This window comes from Sinocyclocheilus grahami, unplaced genomic scaffold (assembly GCF_001515645.1).
Source record: "Sinocyclocheilus grahami isolate Dianchi unplaced genomic scaffold, SAMN03320097.WGS_v1.1 scaffold259.1, whole genome shotgun sequence".
Classification (NCBI taxonomy): Eukaryota; Metazoa; Chordata; class Actinopteri; order Cypriniformes; family Cyprinidae; genus Sinocyclocheilus; species Sinocyclocheilus grahami.
In genome coordinates, this window is record NW_015505438.1 from 1,182,585 (window position 1) to 1,198,448 (window position 15,864).

Consider the following 15,864-nt stretch of genomic DNA (forward strand, 5'->3'; position numbering starts at 1 on the left):
TATATATATATATATATATACACACACACACACACACACTGTATATATAATGTTTTTACTATTATTTTTATATTTTTAATAAAAAAATTGTTTAAAAAGTAATATTTAAAAAATCTGAAAATGTTTAAATAATATAATTTTTTTATAAAATTTGTTTACTAATAATTCAAATTAATTTTAACATTTTAAAATGACTAAATATATACAAATCTATGTAATAATTTTGTTTTTTAAAATAAACTTTAATTATTATTAAAAATAAAAATAATTAAATACATTAAAATTAATTAAAACAAGTCCATGCATAATTTTAATATGAGAAAACAAAAGGAAAACATTTTTCTTACTTGCTTTTATAGTTGTTGAGGGCATCAAGAATATACTGGCCCCGTTCAGACAGAGGAGTATTGGAGAGCTAAAGGGTAAGAAATAGGTAAGAAAGTCTTTGCGAGAAACTGATTGTGTGATATGGTGTTTTATTATGAGACATTTCTTTTGCTGGTGCCTTGAGCTGTCATGTTTCAATGAAGACAAATGAAGCCCGTAGGCTTTGCTGTAGTTGTTAAGTCTTCCATAAAGTGTGAGCAATTTAGCAGTGCTGTTTTCTCAGATTACACTTGACAATAAACAAGCAGTTAGAATGACAAGAGATGATGCACAACAAAAAAACAGGCTTATTTTCACTACACATGTCTATCAAATGAACTGCTTTTCAGTACCTAGCAATTACAGCAGTCTACAGACAAATCTCTAGCACTGTTTTTATTTGCTTTCAAATGTCTTTGAAGGTGAAGTGTGTCATTTTTACATCACTAGTTGTACAAAATGGAATGACACGTTTATGGTTGCTAGAATGTTCTGGGTGTTGCCTTGTGAATGCTACGGTGTTTTGTGGTTACTAGGACATTATTGGGGTGTTCTGTGTGGTTACTAGGATGTGTCTAGAGTGTTCTGGGTGTTGATTTGCTGTTGCTAGTGTGTTCTGGGTATTGTAATGTGGTTGATAGGGTTTTTTGGGTGGTTACTAGGACGTTGTTAGAGTGTTATGGTTGTTGTTATGGTGTATGCACACAAAAAGCGAATAATATTTTTTGCGCGAGTAGACGTACTCATACAAAGTCAATGCAAAGTGCCAGGCGACACGAATGATGCGAATTGGGTGACGCGTTTGCTGCAAATGCACGATATTCAATATAAACGCATGACTCACTCGTGTTTTCCGAGCAAGTAAAAAAATTTCAACTCGAGCGGAAAATTTGCATGATGCGTTGTCGTGCACGCCAATCAGCGAAGAGCTTATTGACAAGTTCTTGTCACTTGTCAAGGTGCTCTGGTTGTTGCTATGCAGTTGCTAGTGTGTTCCTGGTGTTGCTGTGGTTGCTAGGGTATTCTGGGTGGTTACTAGGGCGTTGTTAGGGTGTTCTAGTTCTTGCTGTGCAGTTGCTAGTGTGTTCTGTGTGTTGCTATGTGGTTGATAGGGTGTTCTGTGTGTTGCTATGTGGTTGATAGGGTGTTCTGTGTTGTTACTAGGATGTTTCTATGGTGTTCTGGTTGTTGCTATGCAGTTGCTAGTGTGTTCTGTGTGTTGCTCTGTGTGCTAGGATGTTTTGGGTGGTTACTAGGGCGTTGTTAGGGTGTTCTAGTTGTTGCTATGCTGTTGCTTGTGTTTTCCTGGTGTTGTTGTGTGGTTGCTAGGGTGTTTTGTGTGATTACTAGGGCATTACTAAGGTGTTACCATGTGCTTGATAGGCTGTTCTGGGTGGCTGCTAGGGCATTTCTAGTGTGTTCCGGTTGTTGCTATGAGGTTGTTAGTGTGTTCTATTGATTAGTGTGTTGATATGCAGTTGCTAGTTTGTTCTGGGTGTTGCTATCATAGATATACATATATGTAGATGCCTCATTAGCGACTGTTTCAATGGGCTGCGATGTAAGCCATCCGCCATTTTTGGAACGGTCTGCGAACATTTGAGCGCGCTGACTGTGTGCATCTACAACTGCAAGGTATACGCTTGTAGATCTTTGAATACTCATTGATAATTATGGTGAATAGGTATTTCGGTCGAATAGGGAATCTATACATATCTATGGTTGCTATGTGGTTGCTAGGGTGTTCTGGGTGGTTCCTAGCATATTGTTAGAGTGTTATTGTTGTTGCTATGCAGTTGCTAGTGTGTTCCGGGTGTTGCCATGTGGTTGACAGGGTGTTCTGAATGGTTACTAGGGTGTCACTTGGGTGTTCTCTCTGGGTAGTTGCTTATTGACTAAACGTCCACTTAAAGCCCATCCAAAAATTACACTACACTTTATTGTTTAAATTACACTCTTTCCCTTAAATGTTTTTCTAAAAAGATTGTGAATATTAAATGACAGGAAAAGCTTGATTGTATCACCTTGCCCATCTGGAAATGGTCCCAGTTGTTGCTGATGAAGGTCAGGATCTCCTCTAGTTCAAAATATTTCTTTTTACTTTGGACTCCCAGGTTGTACAGGGCAAGATGGACCACATCCACCCTGCAAATGAAAAATAATTGGGACTGAAAACAAGAAAACCTCACATAAAATTCTAGAGACTAATCTGAAGATGTCCTAAAGCAGAAATGCTCTTAAATCAAATGATGTCGACAAAATCTGCATGAACTGTCACATGGTTAAACAGAGTGTCGTTCCATTCACAAGGCAAGGTCCATTTTAACACACCAGACTTTTTAAGAAGGATAAAGCTTAAATCTGAACTGAGACTGGCTTCATACCTAAATATCCAACACATCCAGCTCACTGTATTTCAAGAGTAATCCCCTGCTATCATAAGAAATCCTCTCAGCACCAAATCTTCCTTTCAAATGGCTATTTCTCATTTGGGACAAAAAGCAAGAATCAATGTCCAGACAAACTCTACTCTAATAAAAAAAAACCCGCAATGCCCCCTCTTTACTTTCTGAAATAGAGAGAAAACGCTCTAGCTCTGTCCCACATCAATCACATCCGACACTTTGACTATATAATTCTGACATGGATCTGGGCACAATCACTTGCGAGGGGGAAAAGAAGAGCAGCCATTTACCATCTGAGAGCCAGCCGCTTGATGTATTCCGCTCCTTTATTGCACACCGCACAAATGAACAAGTAAAACCTATGTGAGAAAAGACAGAAAATAGAGGCATTTAAATTATACACCTTGGAGAGGTACAAACGGCGCTGCAGCCGCAGACAAATTGTGCTTGACAGTGTCATTATGATCTTTTAAAAATCCCCTAACGCATGTAATCTCGCCTGTGTGCGCCGCCGCATTAAGTTTGTCGCAATATTCACTAATCATTACCGTTGAGATGTTGCAAATAGAATTTCACTTTGGTTATTGCGTTCATTGATCTTTCCGAAAAGCAATGGCTTATATTTCATTATAAAACAGATAGCGCTGACACTAAAATCTGATTGGACCGTTTCGGTGTTCGAAGCCACCGAAGAGCAATTTTCAGCGACAAGCAATTTGTCTGTACACACTGAATGTGAAACGGCGGCACGACACAATCACAGCCAATCAGGGGATATCTGATTTTTACATTTATGTGCAGTTGGATTTTAGACAAATGAGATTGAATTATTTAATTTAATTAAACCATGTGATCAGAAAAAGTGTGTAGAGTGTAGCTGGTTCGATTAAAAATTATTTACATGAGAGATTGTTTGCTTTAAGAATTGTTAACTTTTATTATTTAAATAATTCAAATATTGAACATATTTTAAATATATAATATATTCTAAATATTTAATTGTTTATTTTGAGTATTTAAATAATGATTTAAACATTTAATATCATTTAACTCGAGATTGAGATTGTTTGCTTTTTGAATAGTTAACATTTATTATTTAAATAATAATTCAAATATTGAACATTTTAAATATATAATATATTCCAAATATTTGTTATATTTTAAATATGTAATCATTGTTTATTTTGATTATTTAAATAGTAATAATCTAAATATTTAATATAATTGAACTATTCAACTATATATTGATTGTTTTGTTTTAAGGATGGTTATTTTTTATTATTTAAATAATAATTTAAATATTTAATATATTTTAAATATATAATATAATCCAAACATTTAATATAATTAAAATATTTAATCATTGCTTATTTTGATTATTTAAATATTTAATATAATTTAAATATATAATATATTCCAAATATTTATTCAATTTTAAATATTTAATCATTGTTTATTTTGATTTACATAATAATAATTCAAATATTTAATATTTTCTGAATATTTAACTATTTAAAGATATATTGATATTGTTTTGTTTTATCATATTACTGTTGTTGCCCTTTTATAAAACCAGTATGCCACTTAAGATTGTGCATTACAGTGATTTTAGGCAGGTTTTAGGTGCTCTACTTTCAAGTTGTGCCTAAAAATTCCCCTCAGCCATGGCGAAATCACTTTAATTATATTTAATGAAAAAGTCAATTGCTTTTCAGGGAAGTTCATTGATGAGAAATCCATACTAAAGGATGGCAGAATATTGATGCAAAGATGCAAGTTATTTCGTTGTAGCTCTGTACAGTACACACCTATCTCCAAACATCATGGACTCCTGTAGGCCCTGCGTACACGCCTCATGAAACCACTGCTCACAGCGAAAGCACTGCAGCATTTTCAGATACCACCTGATGGGAAAATCAGAGAATAAGAAATGAACTGTCGAATGTTTCTTATCAGATACAAAGCACAAAGACCTAAACAGACCAATTACATTTCAGTACAAACAAAACTGGTGGTGTGATGGAGTGATGCTCAAACTTCTTTCTTTCCATTTGGATGGTGTGTATAGAACAGCAGCAATAGCAAAACCATTAGCGCAGCATTACCAAGATGGCACCAATGCGCAGTAGTAATATGTTTTTAATACTCACTAATACAACATTTGTGTTTTTAGTAATGCTATAATACAAAACGGTTGGGTGATATAAGGGTAGCATCTTTAATATTTTCATGAACTGAATGATAACATCAAATACAGGTCACTATAGCCGATCACAAAGGCATCATAAAATACATAATTTATTTTCTTTTTCAGTGAAATAATGTACTGAAGAGAGGAATCATATCAGTTAGCAAATGTTAATATATACTCATATAACAAATAACTCTCAGTAGGCGCGTTTCCATTACCCTTCAAATTGCGCAAATTGAAATTGCGAATTGAAAATGCGCCTAATGGAAACGCGTCAATTTTGCAAAAACGGCCATATATCGCAAAAAAGTTTTTATGCTCACATGAGGTGGTTTTTCAGGCAATGCGCAAAAGGATTAATTCGCAAAACGGCAATGAAAACGGCTTTTTCGCATTTACAGGTCACATGGCGTATGTAAAAAGTAATATGATCATTCTTCAACGTACTAACCTCCAAGAAACACTTCATAAGTGGCCGCGCTCCAGTATAAGGGGCTTTCCCTACTATTAATACTTAGACAATTTACACTGCACACGTCTGCGGTGCAGTGTGGCTCTGATACGATCACTGAAGCTGATTGCTGCTTCTGTAAAGATACACGCATAAGCCTCCTTTGAATAAATATAGCCAAAATCCCACCAAAATCCATTACCATGACTTATCGCGAGAGGCAAAAAGGTTACGTTTTAGCCGCATAACATTGGTTAATGGAAACGCCGTCATTTCGCAATACTTTTTTATCGACATTCAGAAAATATCGCCAAAGTTTTGCGCAAATCTGTAATGGAAACGCGCCTAGTGTTATTTTATTATTATTTTGATACTATTATTTATTTAATATTTTGAACTGGCTTCTATGTTTGTATTTTCAGTTTTTTGTTTGCTATACAGTATACTTTTGTCTTTTTTTTAAAATCTCTAATCGTTTTTATTTCCTATAGTCTAAATTATCTAATATTTTTAATATTTCTTTTTAGCTTCAATTTATTTTTATTTCAGCTTTAGTTTTAGTAATTGTAGTACTTTAACTTGTTTTATTTCAGTTTGCTGCCAAGATAAGATTTCTAAGCTTTAAATTAGTTTTTCTCTTTAGGTTTTTCATCTTTCGTTTATATTATATTTTTTCACCTTACTTTTAATTATTTTAATAAAATGGTTTTAAGTCATTTTAGTGTTTAGTAGTTTACAGTAAAAACACTGCTCTGGTTAATGTAATTGTAAGTAAAACATAAAATATATAACTTACTGTATGTTTAACTTTATGACATCTATTCAGTGTCACAGCAAAGTCAATTTCTTTAATAATAATCCGATGACTACTGTTCTGAAGCAGTGTACGGACCGTTTATTTTTCAACAATCTCGTGACAGTCCCTGTTCTGTCATTGGTTGCATAACATACAATTTTGTTTTTATCAAAATTAATGCGCTGAGTGAGCAGACAGCAAGCGAGCACACGAGGCAGAGATGTGCGAGTGCATTTGTCACGCTCTCCTCACTGCTTTTACTTCACTGAAACACACAAACAAACCACTTCACTACAATTAATCAAACGTCCCAATGCTATCAAACAATGTGACAGATGTTATGCCCAGTACATTACAGTTTTGCTTTGCTGTGCGTATGCTACACTGAATCAGTTTTTAGTACAGAGGCCAAATGCCTAGACCTCTAGCAGGAAAAGAAGTCAAGAAAGGAAGAACGCAAAAAGAAAGTAAAGTGAAGAGACTAGACAGACTCACTCTCCGGGTCCTCCGCAGTAGCAGTAGCACTGCTGATGGTTCGTACGATGCAAAGAGTCCCACTCCAGCTCCTCTGGATTATAGGGTAGCACCTGCTTCATGTTCAGCAGCGCTTTGGAGATTGGCCCCTTTTTCAGAGCTCCCCCTTTCTGCCACATAAAGACACACACGTCAGCAACACGGCCTCCCTGATCTCCATTCATTTATATGGAAAGTGTATATGAAGGACTTACTCTCACAGCTAAAGCAAAAATGCACTTCCTGCAGAACCATGGAGGAATGTCAGCTGAGCTCTCCACTGGGGGCAAGTGGCAGAGCTGGTGATAGCCTGAAGATGCAAGGCAAACATGTAGAAGGATGGAGGACAAATATTAGCACAAAAAAAGCAGATCGACTCAATCAGATGTGTAAATATGAACAGCAGAGCTGAAGTCGACACTAATCCTTGAGACTTCAGAGAGCCACTTCTGCGTCCCCAGCGAGTCATTACTGTAGTGCAGTCTTACCAAACCCCCTTAAAGTCATCAAAGACACCCAGAATAGTTCTCTATTTGCTTTGTAGACGCTATGGCGTTTATAATGCAAATTGTACCACATTTTCCACTCCAGTCTTTTAAAATACATTATCACAAGTACATGTTAATCAGATTTATCCACAGGCAGAAGAGTTCCCCAGCCATTGCATCATGCAAGAAGTCATAGCAACTTTTATATTACTATATTTCCACATTTTCTGAAGAAATTGCGAGTGCTACAGAGCTGTAACCACCACAGACATTGAATAATCAGATCTCCCCCACAATATTTGATCATCTTGATGCTGCTTTGCACCACTCTGTTTGTTGTTAGATGACAATAACAGCATTCATCACGGTCAAAAAGACTAAAATCGAGTCAATCAAATCAAAAATGGCAGGCTTTACTGTTCACAAAAGCTATGCGCAAAATGTCAGCACAGTGCTTCAGATGAAAGAGTGCAAAGTAAGAAGCAATTAGCTGAATATGAAATACTTTTCTGTTGTAAACCTTTTTATGATAGAAATGTTAAATGACCGACAGCAATACTAATTGATGCAAACCAAGGATGGTAAGATTTGCTGATTCATATCAGTGCAACGGCATAAAAGTTAACGATCCGATGCATCGATTTAAAAAAGTGTGCATCAGATACAAGTTGGCATTTGTATCGTGATGCATCATTTCTAACATATCTGCATCAGTAAAAACCAATTTATTTATATATAATTATTAGTAGATGTGATATATTTATATGTAGATTGATTTCTCCTCAACAGCTGTTTCTCAAGCTGTTCTCTCATCACCACTGCCGCTATGTGAATATGATGCATCACAACACTACAGAGACCAGGGCGTTAGAAGTCAGAAGGCACTGAATTTAATTTATGATTTGCTGTCTGTCTGAACAAAAGAAATAAAAGCGAACTATCTGTACCATATTGAATTGCAAAGCATCATCTTTTTTTTCCCAATGCATCGCACTGCATTGAATCGCATTGTGTTGAACTTGAATCGAAATCAGATCGCACTGCATCATAATAATAGGGGTGAATCGTATAATATCGTATCGTATCGCATTGCATCGCACCTGCTTCATATGTATCTTTAACGTATCGTATCATTGGCTACGCATTGAGATGCTTATCGCATCTGCCTCACTTATCCCTAATGCAAACTACTCTTTTATGTCAAATTTTGTCATTTTAAATTAAAAATATAGCATCATTTTAGTTATTCATGTAGTGTAATTTGTCATTTAATGTGATGAAACAAGCAACTTTCACAGATTTCAGCATATTAGGCACAAGGTTAAAGTGACAACTCACAGCTGACAAACATGGCGTTTTAATAAAACGTGGCTGTCAATGTAGTATAAATGCAATTTTTTGTAAATCCGTGCTACATGACTAGAGAAAACAGAGAAAAGAGGGCTGTGGCAAAAAGTTAGGAAAACTTCAGCCCCCTTAATGCACTGGGCTCAATCAGACTATTTGCAAGAGGGGATACAACAATGTGCAACTAAATGATATGGTGGCCTTTTGCCAACAAATAAATGTGGACATCTTGGTGAAGGTAATATGGAAAAAAATATTGGGTAATTCCGTGTCAAATCAACCGAATTTCAGAAACTTCCCTGGCTCAAATTTTTGATTTTGCTAATATTTTTTCTGAAGAAAGATATACATGTTTAGTGATGAAAGTCAAAATATTGTCATGGAATGTCAATAAATGCCATGGATGTCATGAAATGTCATGGATGAATATTTACTGAGTGGTCCGCTTTTTTGTAGAGGGGGGTCAAAATGTAAATTTTCATCTGAGATTCAGAGCCAAATTACAGGGGGTTATAAATGACTTCAGAAAGATGACAGCATCATAATGTTACTTTTACACAGAGATTAGTAGGCCTGTTAGTAAAATCTGTTCACTTTAGCAATCTTTGTTGCATTATGTGCCAATGGTGACCGTTCAAAAATGGGGAAAAAGCATTTTTAAAGTTTTTTCTCCAAAGTTTACAGGTCTGTAACTCAAGAAGTATTAAAGATATCTTAATGTCCTTTTTGATTTGGGGTCTTAACAAACTTTTCTTTTGGCATCTTAATTTTTAAGGCCCTATATGGTTTGGTTCCAGAGATACCATGACATTTAATATTTTGGATTTCATCACTATACATGTTTATTTTTCTTCAGAAAAAATATTAGCAAAATCTAAAATTTGAGCCGGGGACCTCTGGTTGAGCTGACACGGAATAACCCTAATACACATTGTTCATTTATTTATACTACCAACATTGTAACAATACAACGCTGGTTGAAAATCCATGAACTTACTCTATATGAATGAATGTGTGCTTCTTATGAATTATTTTAATGAATGTGGTTATCTGGCTTTCCTTAAAGCCTTTCAGAAAATATATATATATTTTTTTTTTTTTTGCAAATAGTTCAAATGCATTACTTTACAATAAAATGAAAAAATTAAAATGTATTAGGTCTTCCCAAAGACATGGATATGGGTTTGGTCACCACTACAATTTAGGCTGCCAGGATGTGGCTAATTAGTTGATAGGATGTTTTGGGTGTATCCTAGGTGGTTGAAACCAACAGAATAACCATCAGCCACCCCACCCAAACCCACATAAAATAGAAAAAATTATTATTATTGGTCCAGATGTACTGTAATACATTCATTTACCACTGCAAATAACAAATAAATTATTACTTTTATTAATAATAAAAATGTATTGGACAAATTGGACATTTTATTGGACACATTTGTATCTACCTCGAAGTGCTAGATCGGTCACTAATATTTCGTTTTCCTGGAGGAGACAAAATCTAAATTTAAATTTGTTTGTCTGCTAACAGTCAGCTGTACATTAGCATACAAATAATCTAAAAGTTCAAATCCTTAACCCCAAGTAGGAGTAATAGTATGAGTGATGCAAGCATCACTAATAACTGATAAATAATTACTGAGTCAATAGTTCCTCAAAATGAATCACTACTTCCTCCAAGCAAAAACAAGCTGTTTTACTGTGATATATCCAGGTTTGGTGTGTTACATGATGCGCTAAGATACAGGCAGCGCCCATGTCTGCCTCAGACTCACCTATTCCACACTTCCCGCAGATAAGAATTTCATTACCAGGAACCAGAGACATGTCAGAACACACTGAGCATTTGGGTTCTTCCCCAGGGACCCCAGCTGTGCAAGAGAGCGAGAGAATAAAGCTTCAGTTACCTCGTCACAAAGCAGTAATACCACACTGTCACACACACACATCTCATAGGACACACTGACATATCAAACAAAATTTCTAGTTTGCTGATGAATTATTGCTGCTACTTTTGAAATTAAAAATCCCACTCATATTCCACTCAACCTCTTACCATGCTGTATGTCTTTCCAAAGCACCCAGAACTTAGAGTTGTCTTCAAACGTCACAAAGCAACTCTGTTTTGAGGTGCTCACCTATAGGGAAATGGAATAAGGAATGTATGTATTGTGAAACGCAAACATAAAATTGTAAATAACATCAATATATATTTGCCAAATAAATTATTCATGATTATAGAGCATGCAATCAGATCATGAACATCTCTTGTATGTTTACCCCTGGGACCTAGCAATTCATTTTTGTCCTCTGTAGGGAACATTGATTTTTGGCAATTTCAAATGGCACAGTTTTATATATCTGGTATATCTTAAAGTGGACATCCTGGGCTTTCAAAGCACAGTGTGATTTTCTTTTGCAAGAAAGACATCTCCCTTTTTTTAAATGTCCTTTGTAAGGTACATCATGTCTTTTCACTTTGAATAGGGTATGTGCCAAATCTGATTGATCTATGTTCAATAAATACATTTTAAAAAATCAAATGTTCTTAAGTAAATAGTTCACCCAAAAATGAAAATTCGCTGAAAATGTACTCACCCTGAGGCCACCCAAGATGTAGAAAAGTTTGATTTCTCATTAGAACAGATTTGGAGAAATTTAGCTTTATAACACTTGCTCATCCACTAGAGTGAATGGGTACCGTGAGAATGAGAGTCCAAACAGCTGATAAAAAAAAAATCACAATAATCTACAAGTAATCCACACGACTCCAGTCCAATGGTAATGTATTGTGAAGAGGAAAGCTGCGTGTTTGCAAAAAACAAATCCATCATTAAGGCGTTTTACATTTCTGGCCAAAATCTATAATAACATGTCCTCCAGTGAAAAAGACCATTCCCTGTTGTCCTCTCACATCAAAATCAACCAAAGTATTTGTTTAGAACGGTTTTCCCTTGTAAACAGTGCTTGATCTGTGCATATTTCTCTCCTGATTCAGACGACACCAGTTTTACTGGAGGAAGCAATATTATGGATGGAGGAATTGTATTTTAGCCGGAAGCAACAGTTTGAAGTTAAAATGTCTTAATGATGGATTTGCTTATTACAGACACCTGTTATTTGATGGACTGGAGTCATGTGGATTTCTAACTGGATTATTGTGATGTTTTTATCAGCGGCTTGGACTCTCATTCTGACGGCACCCATTCACTGCAGAGGATTCATTGGTGAGCAAGTGATATATAATGCTAAAAGTGAAATAAATTTCTCTAAATCTGTTCGGATGAAGAAACAAACTCATCTCTGTCTCGGATGGCCTGAGGGTGAGTACATTTTCAGCAAATTTAAATTTTTGGGTAAACTATACCTTTAATGCTCCAAGCACTATAACAACTTAATTCCAATGCTTCATGTTGCCATGTCCCAGGAGTAGGGTTGGGTATCGTTTGAATTTTATCGATTCCGTTCGTTTGCACTTGTTTCTAAGTCTTGCCGATTTAAAAATTCAAGCGTTTTAAAACATTCACGTGCAGTCGGAGCTAGCGCGCTGGTTTCTGCGAGCACTCATTCAAAGCGCGCACAGGGAGCCATGTTTCAGACAATGCGCGTACACAGAATTGATTCCTCTTTTGCGTATCCTTGCTTCTGAATGAACACATACACACAATATTATCTCAAAATAATTGTCCCTGCAAGTATTCTCGTAAAACACAGTCGGTTATGTCTTAAGTGAACTTAAACAGTGGAGAAAGAAATCTCTTGTGCATCATTATATTGGATTCGTGCATTCGGTCTTAAAGGGGCAGCAGCCTATAAATACCTGCTGTTCCATTAGTGCCACCTGCTGTCAGAGAGTGACATTTGCGTCTCATTCACAAAGCTAAAAACGGACCATTCTGCTTCAAATTTTGAAATGATACAATCCAAATAACATGTATTTAACATCTTTTTTGTATATTAATTCAAATGCACTGGTTGTCTCTGATTTTAAATAGAGCACAGGCACAGCCTTTGTCTATATGAAGAGATTTCTTTTAGTTGTATAATTTTTTTTTTGATTTGGGATTTGTTTTAAAATTTCAAGTTAGTTTTATTATTTAACATTTCAATTTCACAAAGAAATATGCAGCATTTTGTCTGAGAAATAATAAAAGGGCACCTTTTCATTTATAATTTGTCTTAAATCTCATTTTGTAAAAAAATAAATATATAAATAAATTGTATCGTGAATTTTATCACATGGTAAGTTTAGTGAATCGTTACATCCCTATATGCTACTAGTTTTTGCTGATCATGCTGATTTGTCCACAGTAAAGTTCAGCGGATGTCTTTTTTTATTCGGGCTACTTAAATTAATTTTGGGCTACCAAAACCTGAAGAATGCCTGCCCGAAGGGCTACCAGGGATTTGGAAATTTTGCGAGCCCTGCAGTTTCGATTCCAATGTGATTAAATAATGATATCAAACATTTATCCTGTGTCTCTTTTTTGCAAACAATTTATTGGAGCTGAATACCATGAACACAAATCAACATGCTACATAAAAACTGGACTCTTTAAGAGCTGTTTGTGTGCAAAATAGAACTGCATGATTCTGACAAATTGAGGGTTTTTTCCCCCCAATGGAAGTTGTGGTTCTCTCCTGATTCTGAAGAAAAAACATTAGACAACTAAACAAAATCACATGTAATTTATGAATGAATGATTAAATGACTTACTCAAGATGTACTTGTTTCATTACTGGATGAATCCGCGTTCTTGAATGAATCTCTTGTGATTCAAAGACAAATACATTTTAACAGCCCCTTTTCGCCACCTACTGGCGTAACAATGAAATCAATAAATCTTCCTTTGAAGTGTCAAAATACTTTCAAAAGGTGATTTACTCTATTTTAATCGCTACCATACACATCATACACATAGTTTATATCTGAACTATAAACTTTTATCCCAGTACTTCTGTGATTTGAATGTTTGTAACAGGAATAATGATACTGTGTGGCTGAAAAGACTGTGAAGCTGTTTCATTCATGACAGACAGCTGCTCTCTTTAGGTCAATGGCAGCGCGAACGCAGATTTAAATGTTCAAATCACACTGGTGTGATCGTACGCATGTTTAGCAATCACAGATATTATACTTAGCTTTTCTGGCTTCTGATCGCAAATGTAGCCAAACTTTGGAGCGCTTAGATTAGCGAGCAAGATCCTGGCAGATCGCTAGGTCCGGTCCTCACAGATGAAGAAAAAAAAAATTCATAGGAATCGATAGGCGGAATCAAAAATTTAATTTGACAACAAGTATCCGATTCCTGACCTTAAGTATCCGATTCTGGAATCGGAATCGATTTTCGATTCCCAACCCTACCCAGGAGGATATACAGTGCGTGTAGTAAAACAGAGATGTTCTGTGCATTCAGTTCAAGTGTATATAAACCTCTATAGTATCAGTAACTCACTCTCTGTATCTTGCCCAGGTAGTAAAGGCCGTCAGACCAGCGGCACAGCACGTACTGGCCCACAGTCAAGTTGGTCTCCTGGTCGCTGTAGGTTTTCTCTCTCTTGGGAAGCAAGTGCTTGGCTTCTAGAGGTTCCGACCCAACTGTCAGATATCCGTCCCGACAGGCCGATTCCAACATGCTGATAATAGACACAACTACACTTCCTGAAAGCAAAGTAGGAACAAACAAATCATACATAATATGCAGATTACACCAAATTTAAGTACGTGAAATTTCCCAGTGGAATTAATTGCATTATTTCATACAAAAAGACTCTTTTGGAATTTGTAGGTGTTTTTCTATGTAAAAATGGATTAAATATGAAAACCTTAGGGACCACATATCTCTATATAAAAACTCCCGTAGAAACCAAGTAAAGATTGACATAATAAAGGGTTTGCCCACTGGTCAGTACAGTTGCATATATAAATAAGCACTCAGGCAAAAAAAAAAAAGGCTTCCAGTTGTTTTAAAATCTAAATTAACCCAAAACATATTTCCAGATCGAAAAAGGTTTTAAGGATTTATATGTGCAATTAATCAATAAGCATAAATTCAGAGCACCATCAATCTAAAGGCATGGCTCATTTAACATAATTAGGGCTTTAAAAATATGACAGTCTTCAAGTTCTTAGGGAAAATCATTGGAATCAACACAGGGGATTTTTGCAGTTTTGTCCACTTATTAATTGGTGTTTCCCAAGCCTTTTTGTCTTACACAGCCTCTTCAATAATACTCAAGTACCCACCAGTAATCTGTCCTTTTAACTCTCATTATAATTACACCATTTAGCTAAATAATTAATGTTGTAACTGTATATTATTACTTATAATAAGGTTTTTTATTTATTTTTCTTATTTACTTGACTACAGCCAAAGACTATAGGAATACACAGACGGTTCACTCTGCAACACGCAATATGGCGGAATAGTCCCACCTTCTAAATGAAAGAGCCAATCACTGATTGGTAAAGTCAATGTGTCACTGCAGCGGCCGTTAGAAGCTCGGGTTCCCATAGAAACCTGAGGGTAGACCAGCCATTGCGCATGTGCAGGCCCTGTCCCAAATGGAACACTTCATGTGCACTTGCGGTCTTACGGACTTACAATGGCTGCCGCGTCCACGAGACCGTAGGGTGTCCCATTTGTCATTTTAGCATTCAGAAGGGTGCTCGCGAGCGGCCCCTTTGTGCCCGTTATGCGCCCTCGATCCACACTTCTGCCGAGCCCGCACCGGGGCGAGCTCCGCAGCAGACTTCTACCCGACAGTCAAAGCGGCATTACATCACGAAAGTGCAGACTCAGAGGAAGGCCGCGAGCAGTGTTGCCAAACGTACGATAATTATCGTATTTGTACGATACTTTTGACCTCTGTACGATGTACGATCAATAATGAAAAAAATCCCATAATGTACGATAATTTCATAATTTTATGACAATTCAAATGATGGTAGTTGTAGTCATAGGGCTTCTATATTCATACATGAAATCGGCTCATTACAGACACTCTAAATGAGCTCGTGCACACCTCAGAGTGTGTTAAGAATGCAGGAGGGTGCCCTGCTTTAAAGCCAACGAGCACTGTTGCGGTCCATGACGGCAAGAACCTCCTCAACATCTGGCAACACGCAGGCTTCCGATGACAGCGGCTCAGATGTGGAGTTAACAGCTAAAGTCTGTCTACACTGGACGCGACAAAGCGAGTGTTAAAAATCATTTTAATACGTCATAAATAGAACGAGGCATCAGTTTACTGTCGGGGATGTGTCGTGTCGTGTCGCATCCAGTGCAAACAGTCACTGATTA

The 15,864-nt window shown here is 36.3% G+C and overlaps 1 protein-coding gene across 1 annotated transcript in view; it reads right to left on the minus strand.

Moving 5' to 3' along the window:
- The window catches only part of LOC107599052 (PHD finger protein 19-like), a 46,301-nt gene that overhangs the window by 25,878 nt on the left and 4,559 nt on the right, over window positions 1-15,864 (minus strand). The window contains exons 2-10 of the mRNA XM_016290536.1: window positions 14,017-14,222; window positions 10,617-10,698; window positions 10,336-10,431; window positions 6,938-7,032; window positions 6,705-6,853; window positions 4,580-4,675; window positions 3,062-3,130; window positions 2,391-2,511; window positions 348-415 (exon numbers count right to left, since the gene is read on the minus strand). Coding sequence (XP_016146022.1) covers window positions 348-415; window positions 2,391-2,511; window positions 3,062-3,130; window positions 4,580-4,675; window positions 6,705-6,853; window positions 6,938-7,032; window positions 10,336-10,431; window positions 10,617-10,698; window positions 14,017-14,196 — 956 coding nt within the window. The 5' untranslated portion in view covers window positions 14,197-14,222. The remainder of the gene's footprint in view (window positions 1-347; window positions 416-2,390; window positions 2,512-3,061; window positions 3,131-4,579; window positions 4,676-6,704; window positions 6,854-6,937; window positions 7,033-10,335; window positions 10,432-10,616; window positions 10,699-14,016; window positions 14,223-15,864) is intronic.